This window comes from Mus musculus, chromosome 4, assembly GCF_000001635.26.
Source record: "Mus musculus strain C57BL/6J chromosome 4, GRCm38.p6 C57BL/6J".
Lineage (NCBI taxonomy): Eukaryota > Metazoa > Chordata > Mammalia > Rodentia > Muridae > Mus > Mus musculus.
Window position 1 is genome coordinate 101,931,148 of NC_000070.6, and position 23,651 is coordinate 101,954,798.

The following is a 23,651-nucleotide window of genomic DNA, read 5'->3' on the forward strand; positions in this document are numbered from 1 at the left end:
AAAGAAATATGGATTCCCTGGGACAGGAGATGTGGTTGTTTTTGGTCACCTTGTGGTTGTTGGGAACTACACTTAGGTCCACTGCCAGAACCATCTCCCCAGCTCTCATTTCTGGATTATTTGTTGGTTGGTTTTTCTGTTTTGAAGCAGGGTGTCTAGTAGCCCAGGGTCACCTAGCATCTATGTGTAGCTGAGGTGAACTTGAAGCAGAGTTCCTTCCTCCTGCCTCTACTGCCTGATGGATAGAATCTTAGGTGTGAGGCCAGGGGGCCTCTTTGTATAGTTCTAGGCATTTACACCCAGGGTATCCCTCATGCTAGCTGCATCTCAGCATCTGCCCTTAGAAGATTCAATTTTAGTCGGGCATGGTGGTGCATGCCTTTAATCCCAGCACTTGGGTGGCAGAGGCAGACGGATTTCTGAGTTCGAGTTCAGCCTGGTCTACAAAGTAAGTTCCAGGACAGCCAGGAATATACAGAGAAACCCTGTGTCAGAATACAAAAAAAAAAAAAAAAAAAAAAAAAAAAAAAAAAAAAAAAAGGAGAAGTTTCAAGTTTCATAAGATGCAAAATATAAGTGGATTTATTAAGAGAAAATGAGAACAACTTCTGAATGGGAAGAGTTCAAAGGGATTCTAATTAAACTTGAAATGACCTATGGAAGACTACAGGATGGAGGAATCTTTGCCTTGTCTTGCCTTGTCACAATATGATATTGGGGACTCCCTTATTGGTACTGGCAGATGCACTCAGTGCTCTAAATGGATGAGTCCCCTCTTATGCCCTTGATATAAACTAACATTTCCTTTACCCTGGGAATGAAGAACAATCCTGAGAACAATGGGAAAACAGGCCAGTGCTCATCTCACCCACTCTGGCAACTGAGGCAGGTGGATCACAAGTTAGGCCAGCTAGGACCCTGAACAGTAGATCTTAATAAGATCTTCTGAAGGTCCTAAGTTCAAATCCCAGGAACCACATATTAACTCACAAACACCCACAATGAGATCTGACACCATCCCTGGTATTCACTATAAACTCTTGAATTGTGGGATTGCTTGTTTTCTTTACATTATTCTTTTCTTTTTTTTTTTTTTTTCAGGATGTGTTCTCACATGGTGGTTGTAGAATATCTGTAATTCGTGTAGCCAAGGATGATCTCTAAGTCTCATTATTGCTCCTGCCTCCATGACAGGGTGTGTTCTAGTGAGTATCCAGGTTGATTAGATCTGCTAGCAGAGTATGAATTGAGTGCAGAGTATCCAAGAACTCATCCAAAAGGTCACTGCAAAACACTTGAGTTTTCTCCTTTTCTTTAGTCTTTGATTTCTTAAGTCTGGGTTACTCTGTGCAGCTTTGGCTGTCTTCAAAATTTCAGTAGAACAGGCTGGCTTAGAACTAAGAGATCTGTCCCCCATCTCCAATGCTGGCGTTAGTGGTCATTACACTTTCCTATTTCTTTCTGTCTATGACTGTACTGGTTCTGCCTTTGATGGAGTCGTTGGCAGAATGAGAGCAGAGCTAGGACTCCAAGTGGGATTGATTGGTGCTGCAAACAAGGTAGGTATGTGGTTATCTTTTTCTAGTTGCCTGTAGCATGAATCATTCTGGAATTGAAAGACGTGGCTCACTTCCTAGGACTTCAAAGCAAAGTAAAGAGCCTTTGGGTTAGGAGAAAGGTGCCCAAGATCCAAATCCACCCTTTAGGGTTTTTTCCCCTTTGTTTTTTTATCTTTACCCTTGAGCCCAGACCGGTCTGGCAATTGTTATGTAGCTAATGATGACCCTGAACACCTGCTTCTCCTTACTCCACTTCTGGAGCTGGAATATAGGCTTTCTGAATCATACTTAGCATGGTGATGGTGGTAGGGTATTGAAGGTGTATTAGTCAGGGTTTTACTTCTGTGAACAGACACCATGACCAAGGCAAGTCTTATAAAAAACATTTAATTGGGGCTGGCTTATAGATTCAGAGGTTCAGTCCATTATTATCAAGGTGGGAGCATGGCAGTATCCAGGCAAGCATGGTGCAGGAGGAGCTGAGAGTTCTATGTCTTCATTCAAAGGCGGCTAGTGGAAGACTGAATTCCAGGCAATTAGGGTGAGGATCTTATATCCACACCCACAGTGACACACCGATTCCATCCAGGTCACACCTATTCCAAGGAGGCCACACCTTCAGATGGTGCCACTCCCAGGTCCAAGAATATACAAACCATCACATTCTACTCCCTCGTCCCCATAGACTTGTTCAAAAACATGAGTCTATCGGGGCCATACTTAAACATAGCATAATGCAAAATGCATTTAGTCCAACTTTCAAAGTCCTCATAGTCTATAGCAGTCACATCGATGTTAAAAGTCCAAAGTTCAAGGTCTCTTCTGAGATTCATTCAACTTAATCAACTGTAATCCCCAAAGCAAGGCAGGAAACCAGCTGGGCAAACTCCAAACTCTGCATCTCCATGGCTGATATCAAAGCAGTCTTCAGATCTTCACTCCTTTTTCTTCTTTGTTGACTGCAACAAACTGCTTTCTCCTGGGCTGGTTCCACTTCCTGTTAGCAGCTTTCCTCAGCATGTATCCCATTGCTCTGGCATCTTTAACATCTTTGAGTCTCTAAGGCAATTTCAATGTTACAGCTCGTTGTTTCAGTGTCTGGGATTCCACTTGATCTTTTGGACTCCTCCTAAGGGCTGGCATCACTTTTCTAGCTCTGCACTCTTCTGTAGCACTCTAAGTTCAGGTTGATCCACTCCACTAAGGCTGCTGTTCTTGGTGATCATCCCATGGTACTGACATCTCCAATACACTGGGGTGTTCCACTCCAACTAGGCTTCACCAATAGCCTCTCATAGGCTCTCTTCAGGTGCCAAGCCTCAAATCCTTTGCATGACCACTTCAGTCCTGGGCCATCAACTACAGCTGAGGCTTCACCTTCTCCAATGGCCTTCCCTGGCCTCTCACAGTGATAAGCCTCAGCTTCTCTCCATGATCCCTTCATTCCTTCACAAGCAGTACCACCTGAGTGACTCTTACACATTACCAAGTCCAGCTGCAGCATGAGGTACAACCTTCGGTATCTCTGGAACACAGCTTCTTTGTGCTCCCAGAAAACACTTTCCAGAAGATTTCACCTCAATGATGCTGGTCTCTTCTTAATCACTGCTAATTCCTTACCTCCAGCTAACCAGCATCAATTTTCCCAGTAGTTCCTTCCATTCTTAACTCTAGAGCCAGAGCCACATGGCTGAAGCTGCCGAGTTCTGATACTTACAGGAGCTAGAATATGATCCCCTTGTACTATTACATTATCACTAGCTTTATGTTTTCAATATCCTTCACTGCCTAAGCTTGGCTCTCCTGGTTTTTGCTCTGTAGATTGACCTTGAATGCAGAGATCAGCATGCTTGTCTCATGGGATTAAAGGTATGTACCACCATGCCTGGATCTAATTAAGCCGGGTAGAATCTTGCCCCAAGGTTCCACTCCCTTAATCTGTTATCTCCTAGAACACAAGATTTTGCTCCATTTCACTTCCTGGTACTTCTTTAATACTCGAACTATATATTTTATATTTTGTCTTTCTAAGCTTGCTAAGCTTGTGCAAACTTCTCTTTGTGAGACTTAACCAGAGAACAAAGTCTCTGCTGGGCTTTTTTGAAACTTCCTTTGTCAATGCAATTAATGCAAATAATCCAAGTCTATTCACCTTAGCCTCAGGCAGACTTTTCAGACAAGAGTAAAAAGTAGCCACATTCTTCACCAAAATACCACAAAAACAGTCTTTATGCCACATACTGAAATTCTTCTCCTTTGAGATCTCTTGGGCCAGGTCAACATAGTTCAAATTACTCCCAACAACAAACTCGTCCATATTTCTACTAGATGACCCATTAAGCCCCATTTAAAGCATTCCACTGAGTTCCAAATCCAAAGTCCAAAAATCCACATTCTTTCAAATAAAAGCATGGTCAGGCCTATCACAGCAATACCCCACTCCCAGTACCAACTTCTGTATTAGTCAGGGTTTTACTGCTGTGAACAGACACCATGACCAAGGCAAGTCTTATAAAAAACAACAACATTTAATTGGGGCTGGCTTACAGGTTCAGAGGTTCAGTATATTATTATCAAGGTGGGAGCATGGCAGTACCCAGGCAGGCATGGCACAGGAGGAGCTGAGAGTTCTATGTCTTCATTCAAAGGCTGCTAGTGGAAGACTGAATTCCAGGCAATTAGGGTGAGGATCTTATATCCACACCCACAGTGACACACCCATTCCAACCAGGTCACACCTATTCCAACAAGGCCACACCATCAGATGGTGCCACTCCCTGGTCCAAGGATATACAAACCATCACAGAAGGGCTGGAGTTGGGAGTCATGGTCTTTAGCTTTTACTGTTTGAGCCACAGCTCTCATTCTATTTTTGTTTGGTTTCCTTTTCAGAGATAGAATGATACAGTTTCAGCTTGTAATTCAGACTTCACTTCAACTCATACAATCAAGGGTGGTTTTAGTCCAATCAAATGTTCCATCCATGCTGATATGAGAGTAGCTGAGGGGTGAATGTCAAGAAAAAACACAGGCATCAATTCTTTTAATTTATGCCTTTGAGACTTCCTCTTTTTGAGGTTTTCTCCAACCATGATAAGATTTTCTCTTATTGCTCCACATCAATTAGTGTAGGAATAACAGGTTTTCCCCAAAATATGCATCATATGTAGTCCTCCTTATCTCATGAAAAGTAAATCTATGCCTTTTCAGTGTTATAGGACCACAAAAGAAGGAAGACTAAAGAATTAATACCTGTGTTTGTTCTCTTGACACCCACCCCCCATCCCCCCACCCCTGCAGCTACTCTCATATCAGCAATGACACACACTTCTCATCTGGTTGGATTAAAGGTTGGGGGACTGCATCTTATAAAAACTAGCCAATTATATATATCTGTTCAGTAAAATCAATGGTACTAAGGACCAAATATGGGCTTGATCCCCAGGGTCTCCATGGTGGAAGAAGGATGAATCCACAATTGAATTTGTTCACTAAGACTAATGTAGAATGTAACAGTGTCTCTGACCTTAATACAACTGAGTCTGATGGAAGTATCATTCAGGCTCTAAAACTCAGCACATAGACAGTATCATCCTGCAAAATTATAATAAAGACCTAACCCATCAAATTCCAAAAGTCTCTAAACTACTAACCTTGCTTTTCTTCTCTGAAGTTTCATGGCTTGTTAATTCACTCAAGGTTCTTGTTTACTAATGTTTGCCAACCCAAACGTTATTTTTGTGCTTCAAAGTTTCGATGACAAAGGCTTGCTGACACTGGGAACCCAAAAACTCACTATAGTTTCCAATAGGCTAATATAGATATTCTGTTGGCTTAGAGCCATGGAAAAGGAGTCTCCTCTTGTGTGTTCCTCAAAACAAGATGGGGCTTATAGAGTTCAAAACAAGCCCGGAAACCAGATATGGTGACAGAGGCCTTTAATCCCAGCACTGGGAACCAGTGGCGGGTGGATCCCTGAGTTCCAGGTCAGGGTGGTCTACAGAGCCCAAAACAGCTAGAGATATACAGAGAAACCCGGTTTCACTCACACACAAAACCCAAAAAACACAGATACACAGACACAGGCACTAGGGCACACGGGCACACACACACACCCTGCCACAAAACCACCCTTGATTGTATCAATTGAAGTCTGAGTTAGAAATGAAATCTGTATCTCTGAAAACAGAACCTAACACAATAAAGATGACAGCTGTAGTTCAAAACCTCATCCAGTGGGCTGAAGACCACAACTCCCATCTCCAGCCCTTCAATACTCCACCACCATCACCATGCTAGGCATGGAGCAGAAAGTTTGTATTCCTGCATCGAAGGTGGAATAGGGAGAAACAGGTGTTCTAGTGCATCATTAGCTACATAACAATTACCAGGCCAGCCTGGGATCAAGGGTAAAGATAAGATAACAAAGATAAAACCATCTATCTTAAAAGGTGGATTTGGATCTTGGGAAGGTTCCTTCCACCCTCAGGCTCTTTGCTAGCTTTGAAATCCTAGGGAGTGTGTAGCCCTGGCTATCCTGGAACTCACTTTGTAGACCAGGCTGGCCTTGAACTCAGAAATCCACCTGTCTCTGCCTCCCAAGTGGCGGGATTAAAGGCATGTGCCACCACTGCCTGGCTGAGCCATGTCTTTCAACTCCATAATGAATTATGCTACAGGTAGCCAGGAACAGAGAACCATATACACACCTTGTGTAGGTTACCATAGCAATACCACTTGGAGTCCCAGCTGTGTTCTCATCCTGCCAAGGATTCCATCAAAGGCAGAGCCAGTACAGTTAAGGACAGAAAGAAATATAAAGGTGTGGCAGCCACACCATCAATCCCAGAATAGAAGGTGGGAGACAGTTCTCTGTGTTTAAGGGCAGCTTGTAATACAGAAATTTCAAGGAAGGCTGTGGCAAAACATTTTCACTTCTTAAAAAAAAAAAATCAAAGACTAAAGAAAAGAAGAAAACTCTGGTGTTTTACAGAGGAACATATGGATGAATTCTAATGTAGTCTGCTCTTATAGTTCATTCTCTACGTACAGATCTGATCAACCTGGTTACACACTAGAACACACCCTGTCATGGAGGCAGGAGCAATAATAAGACTTAGAAGTTATCTTTGGCTACATAAGTTCCAGACAGGTCTGAGCCACAATGTGAGACCACATCTAGAAAAATGAAAATAACTATGTAAAGACAAGCAATCCCACAATTCAGAGTTTATTGTGGCTACCGTGGATGATGGATCTGGGACTTGAAATGTAATCTTATTTCACACTTTTTCATTAAAACCATATACACTATAATATATCCATACATGAACAACTGTAGACACACACACAAGAAGATTCAATCATGCTGGGCATGGTGGCACATGCCTTTAATCCCAGCACTCTGGAGGAGGAGGCAGGTGGATTTCTGAGTTCCAGGCCAGCCTAGTCTACAAAGTGAGTTCCAGGACAGCCAGGGTTATACAGAGAAACCCTGTTTCGAAAAAAAAAAAAAAAAAAACAAAACAAAGATTCAATCATGCAAACAGTGAAATCCAGCATTTCCAGATCAGTATTTTTGATTTCAAAAAAGAAGGTCTGATTCAATTAATCAACCATTGGAAAAATGAATCTTTAAGAGGATTAAGTGGGTGGAGACTCAGTGGACCAATGAGAAAAAAGGATGTGGAAGGCGGAGCCACATGGGGATGGGGAGGGAGGGACTATAAAAGAGTCAGAGGATGCCAAGGAGGATGAGAGTCCTGAACCTTGGAGTCACTGTGTGGACCTGCTGGGAGTAGGAGCCTTGTAGCCACTGTCCATATCAGGTAAGAATTTTCCCTCCATAAGGAGGCTCTTGCATGCTGGGCTCGCCTTACCACCATCCAGGTACAACTTCGTTTCTAATTTACAATGTTCAGACATGATAGACTTAAGTTTTAATGAGAAATGGGATTAATGTGTATTTCTGAGATTTTAAACAAGGAACAAGCTTTCTTGAACTCTCCAGCCTTCTGGTTCCATCCAGTTTTCTAGATATAATCTGGAAGTTCAGTTAGGATCTTCTTTATAACTTAATCCTTCTGCAGTCTCTTAAATTATGTTTCAGTGATTATGGTTTTGCAATTGCATGAACTGGCAATTCTTCTTACCTATACCTTACAAATTGTGCTGGGGAAGCCTTCAGGCACACAAGGCCAAAGTTCTAGCTATTGGCTTGTGTCCCTGAAGCCACATCTGATCTAGGAACCAAGGCTGTAGGCATGTGGTTGCTTCACTCTTATCCAGGTGATTAGACATTGTATAAGATATGTCTATATCTTATATATGTATGCATGCATGAATGTAGGAAAATTGTACAGAGTAGCCAACCTAAAAGCTAGAATTAATGCACTGTGCACACATAGCACAATCAAGGCAAGACTTGGTTACAAGAAGACACCTCACTTCTACATGAAATTAAACAAAATGAAATAGATGACCTGAAATTATTGCAGAATGATAGAGCACTTGTGTAGTGGAAACAAACCCCAATACAGGATAACTTCAATGAAGACATTTAAAATCCTATTTCACTTGATTTCCCCTAACCTGAACTAGCATAAAGTATAGTTGTATATTAGACTGGTCTGAAATCCTCCCAACTCTCCTCCAAAGAGTTTAAATTATGTATTCTAATGGGCTTGTGTGGGATTTATGCAGAGTTCTAAAAGCATAGTGCCCTAGGCAAGCATAGTAGAAAAACAACAACAACAACAACAAACCCCCAAAACCCAACACTGATAATCACAGGCCAGAGCATGGTGTGTGGGAGCAAGCCTCGGCTACATAATGTCTTACATTCAGGATTGTAAGGACAGCCAACTCTGCAGAACCCCCTTTCTCAGGCAATACCATATTTTAAAGTATAAACAAAAGATTAGACGTATTGATAAATATATTGTCTCATCTCTTTCTTTGTCTGGACCCCAACTTCTCATGGGAAACTGCCCTCCCTTTAGCCTATGTACACTTGGCTTCTCCTCTAAGACTCACATGAGCAGTTGCTTTCATACAGTAGCATGGCATTCCAAATGCTTTGGGGAAAGTCGTACATTTTACTTAGGTTTGGCATTTTAGATGTGGTAAGTGTATAGCCAGGTGTCCATGAATTTTACCTCATTTCCCAAATCAATATAATATAGCCCTGCTTGCTCGCACTGGCCTTCAAAGAGTTAAGTAATACATACAGACAAGCATCTCAAAGGTTCTCCTTCGCCCTTCCCAGGAGGGATCAATCTGTTGAAAGGATAACAAGGCTGGTTGGGTTTGTGACATCAGCACTATATTTTCTAATGGGCCTGCAAAGTTGTTCAGTGTCTTTTTCCTGTAACAAGACTCTGGCCAGACTGTATGCTCCTGAATAACTCTTCTGACTAGGCTTGTGATTATAAGGAGCAAGGGTTGGGATCCCGTGGGACAATTGTTATCTTTTTCCACTGTGGGTGCTTAAAAGAGAATCTCCATGCTGTGAGTGAACTTTTGGCTTGGAGACCACAAGATTGGATAGTTGGGCAGACTGAGTTCTCCATTATTGCCAGAGCATGGGCTCTGCACTACTGATTCCTGCAATGGTGAGACACAGGAATTTCCAAAACTTAGCCTGAAATTATGTCTGCTAAATGCTTCACCAGGTTCCTTCTGACTGAATATCTATCAGGATGAGCACCTACAACCCTCCCACACTCCTGCAGCTGGCACTGGACGAGGTGGTGAAGAAGGATTCCATAGACTTCTCTGATCTGGAGGACCTGCCCATCACGCTCTTCCCACCACTGTTCATAAAGGCCTTCAATAGCAGACACACAGAGATAGTAAAGAAAATGGTGGCAACCTGGCCCTTTCCCTGCCTCCCTGTGGGGGCACTGCTTAAAACCGCTGGTGTGGAGATGCTGCAAGCTGTGCTCGATGGCATAGATATACTGCTGACACAGAATGTTAGTCTCAGGTAAGCAAGGTCCAAGGAGGCCAGAAGGGGAATCATAGGGTAAGACACACATGAGTGCAGGAAGAATGGGGTCAAACAGGACAGAGGCTAATGATGTCATTGACATGCAGGTCTATAGAATTACTATTCAAGTTGACAGCTGATCTAGAAGACAGTCATAGATCAGGATCGCTCAGAGTACAAGTAGCCATAGTATGATGAGCTTTTATTTGGCTTTCCTACAGATACTAGATATGGAAGAGACACAAGCCAAGAGCCACTGAATGGAGGGAAGTCGGGCATGTCTCCAGATGCAGCTCATGCAGTGTTCTTGCCTGCCTGGTGTGAGGTGCTATGATGGAGCTGACATTAGACAAGTGGGATCCAAGTTGACTCCATGTTGGTTCCTGTTTTACATTATGAAACTTCACTTTTTTTTCCCTCACAGAAGGAAGCTTCAAGTCGTGGATATGAGAGATGTGCACCAGGATTTCTGGGATGTATGGACTGGGAAAAACGATGGAGTCCACTCAGCAGATGAAGGGATAAAGGAGCCAATTTCAAAGCACGTACCTAAATATGCACTGAGGAGGCTTTTGAAGGTGGTCACTGACCTGAGCCTCTTCTTCTATCTGAACACACACCAAAGATGCTTTCTACAATGGGCCCAACAGAGAAATGAGTATGTGAGGCTATGCTGTCTGAAGATGAAGATTTTGGCCTTTCCAGTAGAGAATATTAAATGGATCTTGAACATTTTTCACCCAAACTATATTGAGGAATTGGAAATATACACAAATCAGGTCCTACCCTTTCTAAGTTGCTTTGCCCCTTGCTTTGGCCAGATGAGAAATCTTCTCAGATTCCATGTATGTCAAATATACTTGATGTCAGGTAGTGGTGTGTATAGGTTTGCAGAGGTAAAAAGAGGTGCTGCCAAATTCCTTTCTCAATTCTCCAAACTCAAGTGTCTCCAGCATCTCTCCATGAATGGTGACTACTTTTCCAGGTATCACATGAAACACTTGTTCAGGTAAGGAAAGATGGGGACCTGTTTCTGCTATGGCAATATACCTTTGCCTTTACTTCAAGCACTAATGGGGATCTAAGGCATGCCAGTCATAGAGTATGTTACAATGATGGACTTATTACATATCAAAGTGTGGATTGTTTCCTTCTTAATGGAGCTCACTTGATTCAATCCCCACTCTTTTAATAGAGCCTGAACTGGGGTAGGGGATATTGAGAGAGCTGCCTTGCAAGCATGTCCATTGTCCCGGTCAGATGCATTAAATGTGCTTTGCATATTCCTCTTTCAGATCCAGGCAAAACTGATGCAAGGAAACAGGACAGAGCAGAGGGCCCTGATAAGGGGAGGCTCCACACCTGCCCTCTATAAAGATAGATGAGACCAGGAACCAGTTTGTTCCTCTATTGGAGTCAGTCAGCCTTTCATTTCCCCTAAAGGAATGGGTGGTTTGAACACAACTTGGGACTAAGTAGATGGGAAATCTGTGACCCAGGGATGGGGGTCATCAGTGTAAAGGGTGAAACACTGCAATCATAAATAAAGATAGTGGAGACAGCAGGAACATGGATAAACTCTGCAGGACACAGGCCAAGATGTTACCAGAACATTTCTACGCTAGATCTTTCTAGCTATGCTCTCCTGGCATGATGGGGCAAACTCTAGTTCTCTGGCAGAGTGAGGAAGGAGAGTTGCAGATCTATGGTATGAGCCAATCCCACATGATTGAATTATACCTCAGTAGACAATGCTATGAGTAGATACCAACATGCTCTATCCCCAAGGTGGACCTTCAGCATAAGCATAGAGTGACACTACATATGTAGCTTCTCTGTGTCAGTGTCAATCTTACTAGTGTCCTCCAGCACCATGAGCCAGAACCAATTTCTTGTTCTTGTTCTAGATGCCTGAAGAGCCCCTTGGAGTCCTTGTCTATGAATCGCTGCCAACTCTCAAAGTCAGACTTCAAACACATGTCAGACTGTCAGAGGCTCTATCAATTGAAACATCTGCAATTCCATGGTGTAGAGTTTCCCAAGTCAGGTTTCAAGAGTCTCCAAATTCTCCTAAAGAATGTATCTGAAACTCTGCAGACCCTGAAGTTTGAGCACTGCAAGATGAATGACTCTCAACTCAAAGTCCTCTTGCCTGCCCTGAGCCAGTGCTCACAACTCACCATGGTCAATTTCTGTGACAATGACTTCTCCAATCTTGTACTGAAAGACCTTCTGAAATGCATGGCCAATCTAAGTAAGTTGTGTGTGGAGCAGTACCCTGCCCCTCTAGAGTGCTATGATCACCGGCGTAATGTTGTGGTAGAGGAATTTGTCCAACTGTGTTCTGACCTCATGGATATACTTATAGCCAAAAGGCAGCCCAAGACAATCATCTTTGCTACAGACACCTGCTCTCATTGTTTGAGGCGCTGCATCTATGGCAGGAAGACTAGCCTTTGCCTTTGTTGGCAGCAAAGAGAAGTTTGATTCTGGATGCTGGGAAATGAAACCTGACCACCTTCCAGTTCAATTCAGCCCCAGAAAGGTAGAGACAAAATAAGCAGGTTTGTCATGCCTCAGACCCACTGGGGATTCCTAGACTCCATATGCTGACAATATTCTATTATTAGTATTGTTATATTTATTTATTTCAAATCCAGCCTTGACCTGCATTACAGCCCCTCCTGTCACAAAAACGATCTGTAGAGGCAAAAATGGAGAAAAGGGTACCAGTGTTCTTTAAGACATGGAGTAAATTTTGCAGTGAAGTCGTCTATGGAGGGAATTCCCTCTCCTGCATCTTCTGGTTCATTGCCTCTAGATACAGCTTCACAACAAGACTTTTTCCTCAGCCTTGTAGCTCTGCCTCTGCAACTCAGCACTGCTCTGTTACTCACACATACACACACACCACACACACACACACACACACACACACACACACACACACACACCATGATTTAGGTTGAGTTGTACAGTTGGTACCAGCCTAAAGAGCAAACTCTTTTTCTACTAATACACTACTGTTTGTCCTTCAGCTGTGTACCCTATCTCAAAATTCTGCACCTTAGAGGCAGGAGATGTGGCCCAACAGATTAGAGCATGTGCTACACTCTTAGACAACTTAGAATTCTTTCCTGGTACCAACCAGTAGGCTCTCATCCATCAAGCTCTGTGTAATTCCACTTCCATTCCATCCTATGAACACTTCTGACCTCCTATGTATGTGATGCATATAAGTGCATGCAGACAAAACATACAGTTCCCACAGAGTTACAGACCTGCGGGATGCAGTTCAGACATCATTCCCAGATTAGGTATGACCCTACTAGCTTCCCCACATCAAGCCCCCAATAATCTTTAACGTAGAAAGAAAACTCACCCTTATAGCCACAATACCTCTTTATCCTTCCTCACCTGAGCAACTTTGTCACATGGTGTCTTTGAAAGCAGGCACTGTGCCCTAGTGCCTCAGCTAACCCAAGCACATAAACAGGCAAGAGCTGAGACTCCTGAAAGGCTTTTGCTTTCCTCACCAGAAGAAAACAAAGCCCAATGATGTCTTCACCATCAATTACAGAGTGTGCTTAGTCTCAGATATTGAACAATTTGTTTCTCATTTTGCTGAGAGCTGAAAATATAGTTCTGCAAAGCAGGTTGAGTAACTTCAGCACAGAGGGGCTTCTGCAGGGCACTGACTAGCTCAAGCTGACCTCAGTTACAATGCAAATTAGAGGTCAGCTTGGGCTACATGATAACTTGTGTGAAAGATAAAATAAAACAAATGTGTGCATAGGTGTTCTCCAATCCAGCTCTCATGAATTGAAATGGCAATTTATTTGTTTTCATTAATATTTCATTGTATTCTTTGTTTTTGTTTTGTTTTGTTTTGTTTTCAAATGGATTTTTAATCTGTAGTCCATGGCAATTCTTCTACCTCAGTTTCTGGAGTGCTAGTATCCCAGATACCAGTAGAAATGACCAATATAGATTTTTTTCCCCCTTTTTATGTAAGTTCTATCTAGCTTTGTTGGCTTTGAAGTGAATAGGTTGACCAGGCTGGCCTTCATGTCACAGTTTTTCCTGTATCTATATCACCAATGTTGGGACTCAAGCCACTCCTAAGCAGTTCCTGCACTGATTTTACATACATATTCTAAGAGTCATTATTTTCTCATGAGACTTTCATGATTCAAGTGTCAGCTGCCTCCAGCTCACAGTTCCTGGGAACATCCTTGAGTGTGAAGCAGAGACTCTGGGTGGCCTAAACTATGGTATAGGGATGTGCAGGGACAAAGGCCCTGTTGCCTCTCACCACCATTTTGGAGAGCCTTGTCCTACACTTGAGACTTGACCATAATCATTCTCTAGGTCTGGTATTTACAACAGCTCTCTAGCCTTGGTTCATGACTCCCGTGTTTGATGTCAGTTTCTCAAGCTCGTGTGCTGAGCTGATCCCATCTGGAACACTCTGTCCCTCTGGGGAAAGCACAACTGTGTTCCTCTCCCTGTCTGCAAGGACAGTTGTAGGGGCCAGCCCTGGCTCTTCTTTCTTTCATGGTTCTTTCTTAAAGTTAAGAAAATGGGCTAAAGCATTCACTGGGGTTTGATATTTAGGGTTGCTGTATAATAAATAATATAAATAATAAAGTGTTTACCTTTCTGTTGCCCTGGCTGTCCTGGAACTCACTCTGTAGATCAGGCTGGCCTTGAACTCCAAAATCTGCCTCCCTCTGTCTCCTGAGTGCTGGGATTAGAGGTATGCACCAAGTCCAGGTAGTGTTTACCTTTCTTAAGTCTGCCACTTTGCTGTGGTAACTAACCTGCTGGTCTGAGTTCCTCTGAAGTCAGAAACTTCAGTCTCTTGCATTTACCACCTCATAGTAAAGCAGTAGGGTATTAAGTAAAGGATTAATTTCTGGGGCCTGAGTTCTGGGGACTGAGTGAGTCAGGTTCCTTCTGGTGGGCGCCAGCACAGGGCCATTTTGGGCCCAAATTCCGCAGGCAGTCCCACAGTCTCCAGAGAACTCCCCACCCCACAGGCACCCTAGGACACCCAGGATCTTAGTATCACTGGTAAGTGGAACACAACATCTATTCCAATAGAACTGAGGGTGTCTGTGGACAGCTGGAGCAGGACATAGGAACCCCGCCCAATCAGTGGCTCAGGTTCCTTCTGGTCATCACTGGTCTACCTTGGTTTAGAACTCAGCCGATAGCCCCATAGTCCCCAGAGGAGGTACCACTTCCAGGTGCTCAAAGGGCCCAGAATCTTAGGATCCCAAGATCCCAGGAGATTGGTCACAGCAGGATCTCTGGGTCCCAGAGGAAGCTTGACTACCAAGACTTCTGATACACCCAGAATCTCAGCATCACAGGATCCCAGAATCACAGGATCCCAGAGACAGTTGGACTCTAGAAAAAGCAAGAAAATAGTCTTTCAAGAAACCTAAAAAAGACAGCAACATTGTCTTAGTTAGGGTTTAACTGCTGTGAACAGACACCATGACCAAGGCAAGTCTTATAAAAAACATTTAATTGGGGCTGGCTTACAGGTTCAGAGGTTCAGTCCATTATCATCAAGGTGGGAGCATGGCAGTATCCAGGCAAGCATGGTGCAGGAGGAGCTGAGAGTTCTATGTCTTCATCTAAAGGCTGCTAGTGGAAGACTGACTTCCAGGCAACTAGGGTGAGGATCTTATACCCACATCCACAGTGACACAATCATTCCAACCAGGTATCACCTATTCCAACAAGGTCACACCTTCAGATGGTGCCACTCCCTGGTCCAAGGATATACAAACCATCACATTCCACTGGCTGGTCCCCATAGACTTGTTCAAAAACATGAGTCTATGGGGGCCATACTTAAACATAGCATAATACAAAATGTGTTTTTCCAACTTTCAATGTTCTCATAGTCTATAGCAGTCGCAACAATGTTAAAAGTCCAAAGTTCAAATTCTCTTCTGAGATTCATTCAACTTAACTGACTGTAATCCCCAAAGCAAGGCAGGAAAGCAGCTGGGCAAACTCCAAACTCTGCATCTCCATCTCCATGGCTGATGTCAAAGTGGTCTTCAGATCTCCACTCCTTTTTCATCTTTGTTGACTGCAACAAACTGCTTTTCCTGGGCTGGTTCCACTCCCTGTTAGCAGCTTTCCTCAGCATGTATCCCATGGCTCTGGCATCTTTAACATCTTTGAGTCTCCAAAGCAATTTCAATGTTACAGCTTCTTGTTTCAGTGTCTGGGATTCCACTTGATCTTTTGGACTCCTCCTAAGGGCTGGCATCACTTTTCCAGCTCTACCCTCTGTAGCACTCTAAGCTCAGGTTGATCCACTCCACTACGACTACTGTTCTTGGTGATCATCCCATGTTACTGACATCTCCAATACACTGGGGTGTTCCACTCTAACTAGGCTTCACCAATAGCCTCTCATAGGCTCTCTTCAGGGTGCCAAGCCTGAAATCCTTTGCATGACCCCTTCAGTCCTGGGCCATCAACTACAGCTGAGGCTTCACCTTCTCCATTGGCCTTCCCTGGCCTCTCACAGTGATAAGCCTCAGCTTCTCTCCATGATCCCTTCATTCCTTCACAAGCAGTACCACCTGAGTGACTCTTACACATTACCAAGTCCAGCTGCAGCATGAGGTACAACCTTCGGTATCTCTGGAACACAGCTTCTTTGTGCTCCCAGAAAACACTTTCCAGAAGATTTCACCTCAGTGATGCTGGTCTCTTCTTAATCACTACTAATTCCTTAGCTCCAGCTAACCAGCATCAATTTTCCCAGTAGTTCCTTCCATTCTTAACTCTAGAGCCAGAGCCACATGGCTGAAGCTGCCGAGTTCTGCTGCTTACAGGAACTAGAACATGATCCCCTTGTACTATTACATTATCACTAGCTTCATGTTTTCTAAATCCTTCACTGCCTAAACTTGGCTATCCTGGTTCTTGCTCTGTAGATTGACCTTGAATGCAGAGATCAGCATGCTTGTCTCATGGGATTAAAGGTGTGTACCACCATGCCGGGTTCTAAATTCAGCTGGGTAGGATCTTGCCCCTAGGTCCCACTCCCTTAATCTGTTATTTCCTAGAACACAGGATTTAGCTCCATTTCACTTCCTGGTATGCCTTTAATACTCGAACTATATATTTTATATTTTTTCTTTCTAAGCTTGCTAAGCTTGTGCAAACTTCTCTTTGTGAGACTTAACCAGAGAACAAAGTCTCTGCTGAGCTCTTTTGAAACTTCCTTTGTCAATGCAATTAATGCAATTAATCCAAGTCTATTCACCTTAGCCTCAGGCAGACTTTTCAGACAAGGGTAAAAAGTAGCCGCATTCTTCACCAAAATACCACAAAAACAGTCTTTATGCCACATACTGAAAGTCTTCTCCTTTGAAATCTCTTGGGCCAGGTCAACACAGTTCAAATTACTCCCAGCAACAAAGACTTCCATATTCCTACTAGGATGACCCATTAAGCCCCATTTAAAGCATTCCACTGCTTTCCAAATCCAAAGTCCCAAAATCCACATTCTTTCAAATAAAAGCATGGTCAGGGCTATCACAGCAACACCCCACTCCTGGTACCAACTTCTGTCTTAGTTAGGGTTTAACTGCTGTGAACAGACACCATGACCAAGGCAAGTCTTATAAAAAACATTTAATTGGGGCTGGCTTACAGGTTCAGAGGTTCAGTCCATTATCATCAAGGTGGGAGCATGGCAGTATCCAGGCAAGCATGGTGCAGGAGGAGCTGAGAGTTCTATGTCTTCATCTAAAGGCTGCTAGTGGAAGACTGACTTCCAGGCAACTAGGGTGAGGATCTTATACCCACACCCACAGTGACACAACCATTCCAACCAGGTATCACCTATTCCAACAAGGTCACACCTTCAGATGGTGCCACTCCCTGGTTTAAGGATATACAAACCATCACAAACATTAACAAAATTAAGCTCTAAGAACAAAAATAACAGGAAGCAACAATGACTTTTCCTAATATCTCTTAATATCAATGGTTTAAATTCCCAGATAAAGACATAGACTAACAGACTGGTTATGTAAACAGGACCCAGCTTTCTGCTGCATACAGGAAACCCATTTCAGTGACAAAGACAGCCACTACCTCAGAGTAAATGAATGGAAAACAATTTTCCAAGCACATGGTTGCAAGACACAAGCTGGAGTAGCCATCCTAATATTGAATAAAATTGTCTTTCAACCTAAAGTTATCAAAAAAGATAAGGAGAGACACTTCTTACTCACCAAAGGTAAAATTTACCAAGATGAACACTCAATTCTGAACAACTATGCTCTAAATGCAAAGGCATCACATTCATTAAAGAAACTTGAGTAAATCTCAAAGCACATATTGCACCTCACACAATAATAGTGGGAGACTTCAACATTCAACTCTCATCAATGGACAGATCCTGGAAACAGAAACTAGACAGAGATACAATGAAATTAACAGAAGTTATTAAACAAATGGACTTAACTGATACCTATAGAACATTTTATCCCAAAACAAAAGGATATAACTTTTTCTCAGCACCTCATGGTACCTTCTCCAAAATTGGCCATATAATCAGTCATAAAACAGGCCTCAACAGATACAATAATATTAAAATAATCCCATGCATCCTATCAGATCACCACAGAATAAGGTTGAACTTCAATAACAGCATAAATAATAGAAAGCCAACATTCTCGTGGAAGCTGAACAACACTCTACTCAAAGACAACTTGATCAAGAAAGAACTAAAGAAATTAAAGATATTTTAGAGTTTAATGAAAATGAAGCCACTACATTCCAAAGCTTATGGGACACAATGAAAGCAGTCCTAAGATGAAAACACATAGCTCTGAGTGCCTCCAAAAAGAAATGGAGTGAGCATACACTAACTAGCAGCCTGACAACACACCTAAAAGCTCTAGAACAAAAGGAGGCAAATTCATACAAAATCAGTAGAAGGCAGGAAATAATCAAACTAAGGGCTGAAATCAATCAAGTGGAAACAAAAAGAACTATACAAAGAATGAACCAAACCAGGAGCTGGTTCTTTGAGAAAATCAACAAGATAGATAAACCCTTAGCCAGACTAACTAGAGGGCAGAGAGACAGTATACTAATGTGCAAAATCAGAAATGAAAAGGGAGATATAACAATAGAATCTGAGGAAATCCAAAAAATAATTAGATTCTACTACAAAAGCCTATACTCCAAAACTGGAAAACCTGGATGAAATGGACAACTTGCTAGACAGATAACAGGTACCAAAGTTAATTTAGGATCAGATTACCAATCTAAACAGTCCCATAGCCCCTAAGGAAATAGAAATAGTCATTAATAGTCTCCCTTAGAAAAAAAGCCGAGGACCTGATGGGTTTAGTGCAGAGTTCTATCAGACCTTCAAAGAAGACCAAATTCCAATACTCCTCAACTATTCCACAAAATAGAAACAGAAGGTACTCTACCCAATTCATTCTATAATGACACAATTACTCTGATACCTAAACCACACAAAGACCCAACAGAGAAAGGGAATGTCAGGCCAATTTCCCTTATGAATGTTGATGCAAAAATACTCAATAAAATTCTTGCAAACCAAATCCAAGAACACATCAAAGTGATCATCCATCATGATCAACTAGTCTTTATCCCAGGGGTACATGATGATTCAATATACAGAAATCCATCAATGTAATCCACTATATAAACAAACTCAAAGACAAAAACCACATGATCGTCTCCTTATATGCTGAGAAAGCATTTGATAAAATCCAACACATCTTCATGATAAAAGTCGTGGAAAGATCAGGAATTCAAGGCCCATACCTAAACATAATAAAAGCAATATACTACAAACCAGCAGCCAACATGAAACTAAATGGTGAGAAACTTGAAGCAGTCCCACTAAAATCAGGGAAGAGACAAAACTGCCCACTCTCTCCCTACCTATTCAATATATTACTCAAAGTCCTAGCCAGAGCAATTATACAACAAAGGGAGTTTGAAGGAATACAAATTGGAAAGAAAGTAGTCAAAATATTACTATTTTCAGATGATATGACAGTATACTTCTGTGACCCCAAAAATTCCAACAGAGAACTCCGAAATCTGATAAATTGTAGCCTCCCATAAGCCTGAAGCAGGCTGAGCCAGAACTTGACCTTGCTGCCTCTAAGGAGATTATCTAGGGTGGAGCCTTCCTCCCTACATCCCTTTCACTGTTTCTCTTCAAGACACTGAAACCTGCTGAGAGGCCCCAGAGCTATTCCTGAGACTATGCCCTATCCTTCAAGTCATCACCTGCAGCTGGTTCCAGGCTCCAAGGAGGAATTGGCGGGAATGGAATTTCCCCACTCATTTATAAAGTGTGTCCGCCATTAAACATTTGAACCTTGACCAGACTAGTTGTCTTGGTTCTATTATTTCTCAACCCGTATAGGCTCCCTCTTTTCTTCCAGTTCCAAGATGCCTTCCAGGCTGGAACCCAGACATGAGAGCCGGAGGCCGGCCCCAACAATAAATAACTTAAGTGAAGTCATTGGATACAAAATTAACTCAAACAAATCATTGGCCTTTCTCTACACAAAGGATAAAAAGGTTGAGAAAGAAATTAGGAAAAAAACCTTCAAAATAGTCACAAAAAATATAAAATACCTGGGTGTGACTCTAATTTAGGAAGTGAATGATCTGTATGATAAAAACTTCAAGTCTTTGAAGAAAGAAAGCAAAGATCTCAGAGGGTGTAAAGATTTCCCATGCCCATGGATTGGCAGGATTAATATAGTCAAAATGGCTATATCCTGGAAAACAATCTACAGATTCAATGCAATCCCCTTCATAATTGCAACTCAATTCTTCACAGAGTTAGAAAGGGCAATTTGCAAATTCATCTGGAATAACAAAAAACTTAGGATAGCAAAAACTATTCTCAACAATAAAAGTACTTCTGGTAGAATCACCATCTCTGACCTCAAGATGTACTACAGAGCAGTTGTGATAAAAAACTGCATGGTATTGGTACAGTGACATACAGATAGATCAACAGAATAGAATTGAAGATGCAGAAATGAACCCACACACCTATGGTCCCTTGATCTTTGACAAAGGAGTTAAAACTATCCATGGAAAGAAGACAGCATTTTCAACAAATGAAGCTGGCTCAACTGGTGCTTAGCATGTAGAAGAATGAGAATTGATCCATTCTTATCTCCTTGTAGAAAGCTCAAGTCTATGTGGATCAAGGTACTCCATATAAAACCAAAGACACTGAAACCTATAGAGGAGAAAGTGGGGAAGAGCCTTGTAGATATGGGCACAGGGATAAAATTCCTGAACAGAACAGCAATGGCTTGTGCTGTAAGATCAAGCATGGACAAATGGGACCTCATAAAATTGCAAAGATTCTGTAAGGCAAGGGGCACTGTCAATAAGACAAAACAGCAACCAACAGATTGGAAAAATCTACCAATCCTAAATCTGTTAGGGGGCTAATATACAATGTATATAAAGAACTCAAGAAGTTGGACTCCAGAAAATCAAACAACCCTATTTAAAAATGAGGTACAGAGTTAAACAAAGAATTCTCAACTGAGGAATACCAAATGGCTAAGAAGCACCTGAAAAAATTGTTCAACATCCTTAATTATCAGGGAAATGCAAATCAGATCTACCCTGAGATTCTACCTCATACCAGTCAAAATGGCTAAGATCAAAAATGCAGGTGACAGCAGATGCTGTTGAGGATGTGGAGAAAGAGGAACACTCCTTCATTGCTGGTGGACTGCAAGCTGGTACAACCACTCTGGAAGTCAGTTTGGTGGTTCCTCAGAAAATTCGACATAGTTTTACCAGAAGATCCAGCAATACCACTCCTGGGAATACCCAGAAGATGCTCCAACTTGTAATAAGGACACTTGCTCATCTGTGCTCATAGAAGCTTATTTATAATAGCCAGAAGCAGGAAAGAACCCAGATGTCCCTCAACAGAGGAATGGATACAGAAAATGTGGTACATTTACACAATGTACTATTACTCAGTTATTAAAAACAATGAATTCGTGAAATTCTTAGAGAAATGGATGGATCTGGAGGATATCATCCTCAGTGAGATAACCCAATCACAAAAAACACACATGATAGCACACAGTGATAAGTGGATATTAGCTCAGAAGCTCAGAATACCCAAGATACAATTTGCAAAACACATGAAACTCCAGAAAGAAGACCAAAATATGGATGCTTCGATCCCTCTTAAAAGGGAGAGCAAAATATCTATGGAAGGAGTTACAGAGACAACATTTTGAGTAGAGACTGAAGGAATGACCATCCAGAAACTTCCTCACCTGGGGATCCATCCCATAAACCACCACCAAACCCAGATACTATGTCAGATGCCAACAAGAGCTTGCTGGAAAGAGACTGACTAACATAGAAGTTGATGCTCACCGCCATCCATTAGACAAAGCATAGGGTCCCCAATGCAGGATCTAGAGAAAGTACCCAAGGAGCTGAAGGGGTTTGCAGCCCCCTAAGAGGAACAACCATGTGAACTAATCTGTAACCATAGAGCTCCCTGGAACTAAACCACCAATCAAAGAAAACACATGGAGAGACTCATGGCTCTAACTGCAGGTGTAGCAGAGGATGGCCTAGTTGGTCATCAATGTGACGAGAGGCCCTTGGTCCTGTGAAGGTTCTATGCCCCAGTATAGGGGAATGCCTGGGCCAGGAAGTGAGAGTGGGTGGGTTGGGGAGCAGGGTGGGGGAGAAGATACGGGATTTTCGGATGTAAAGCGGATAACATTTGAAATGAAAATAAAGAAAATACCTAATTTTAAAAAATTGCTGTGGCCTTTTCTCTTTTGTGCAGATAGATGCCTCTTGTCAAGCTAGGGGGAAATTTGGATAACAAACTCCTATGGAACCAGGAGAAAAGAATCATGCTGGAAGAAGAAAAAATTGTGCAAACACAAATAAGCATAAGCTTACATAAATTCATATTCAGACTCAGATATGTACATTTATACATTTCCATTCAAACCAGTTGCATCCAGTTTACATATATGTTAATAATTACATACTTATAGACATACACACATCCATACTTATATATGTATATGGATCAAAAGACCAAGTGCCAGTGCAGAAAGTACTCATTTATTCTGGATTAAAAAAAAACAATGAGCCTCAATCCTTATTACATAGAGAGAAAAAAAAAACCTTCTACCCTTTATTGCTAAGGGTATTAAACCTAAGTTAGTAAGAAGAAAATTTTGTTTTCTTTAATAAAATTAAGTCTTCCTTTCTATTAAGGAAAGACCTGTTCTGTCCCATGGTAAGGAGAAGCCTGCCTGTTCCCTCTTCTGTCACTGAAGCTTCTTTTCCCCCTTTCCCTCTGCATTCTGCTTCCTTAGTTTTTAAAGTTGATTTATAATTTTAAGTTATTCCACTTTGTTCTCTCCTCCTCTTCCTCCACCTCCTCCTCCACCTCCTCCTCCTCCTCCTCCTCCTCCTCCTCCTCCTCCTCCTCCTCCTCCTCCTCCTCCTCCTCCTCCTCCTCCTCCTTCTTTTTGAGACAAGGTTTCTCTGTGTAGTCCTGGCTGTCCTGGAACTTACTCTGTAAGCTAGACTGGCCCCAAACTCAGAAATTTGCCTGCCTCTGCCTCACAAGTGCTGAGGTTAAAGGTGTGTGCCACCACTGCCTGACTGCCTTTACTTCTAAGATCTTTACTTCAGTTCTGTCTAAATGTTTCTTCTCAATTCCATCTGTTCTGTCTAAAAACTATGCAGAGACAGGCAGAGCTCTGTGAGTTTGAGGTCAGCATAGTCTACAGAATTAGTTCCAGGTGTGTTAGTGTTATACAGGGAAACCCTGTCAAAAAAACCCAAAAGACAAAAAACAAACAAACAAAAAAACACCCCAAAACTAAACAACCCCCCCATACCCTTCCAAAAATTTGCAGTTATTTTCCATTGAGGATATTTGTAATGAAATACTGTGTGATACTGTGAATAGACCAAGACAATTTAAAATGTAGGGCTTTCTAGAGAGATCATCAAGAATGGTAGAAGATGAG

At 42.2% G+C, this 23,651-nt stretch overlaps 1 protein-coding gene across 1 annotated transcript; it reads left to right on the top strand.

Moving 5' to 3' along the window:
* Positions 1 to 9,259: 9,259 nt before the first annotated feature.
* On the top strand, positions 9,260 to 12,036 carry Pramel19 (PRAME like 19). Its single transcript, NM_001085516.1, has 3 exons — positions 9,260 to 9,546; positions 9,974 to 10,558; positions 11,457 to 12,036. The coding sequence occupies exons 1-3, from the start codon at positions 9,260 to 9,262 to the stop codon at positions 12,034 to 12,036; spliced, it is 1,452 nt and encodes a 483-aa protein (NP_001078985.1).
* The last annotated feature ends 11,615 nt before the right edge of the window (positions 12,037 to 23,651 follow it).

What these genes read in the sequence shown, in the direction of transcription:
- Pramel19 (NM_001085516.1), top strand. Translation starts at nt 9,260, where the DNA reads ATGAGCACCTACAACCCTCCCACACTCCTGCAGCTGGCACTGGACGAG. An exon ending in ACACAGAATGTTAGTCTCAG is followed by an intron (nt 9,547 to 9,973) that starts GTAAGCAAGGTC and finishes TTTCCCTCACAG; the next exon opens with AAGGAAGCTTCAAGTCGTGG. An exon ending in CACATGAAACACTTGTTCAG is followed by an intron (nt 10,559 to 11,456) that starts GTAAGGAAAGAT and finishes TTCTTGTTCTAG; the next exon opens with ATGCCTGAAGAGCCCCTTGG.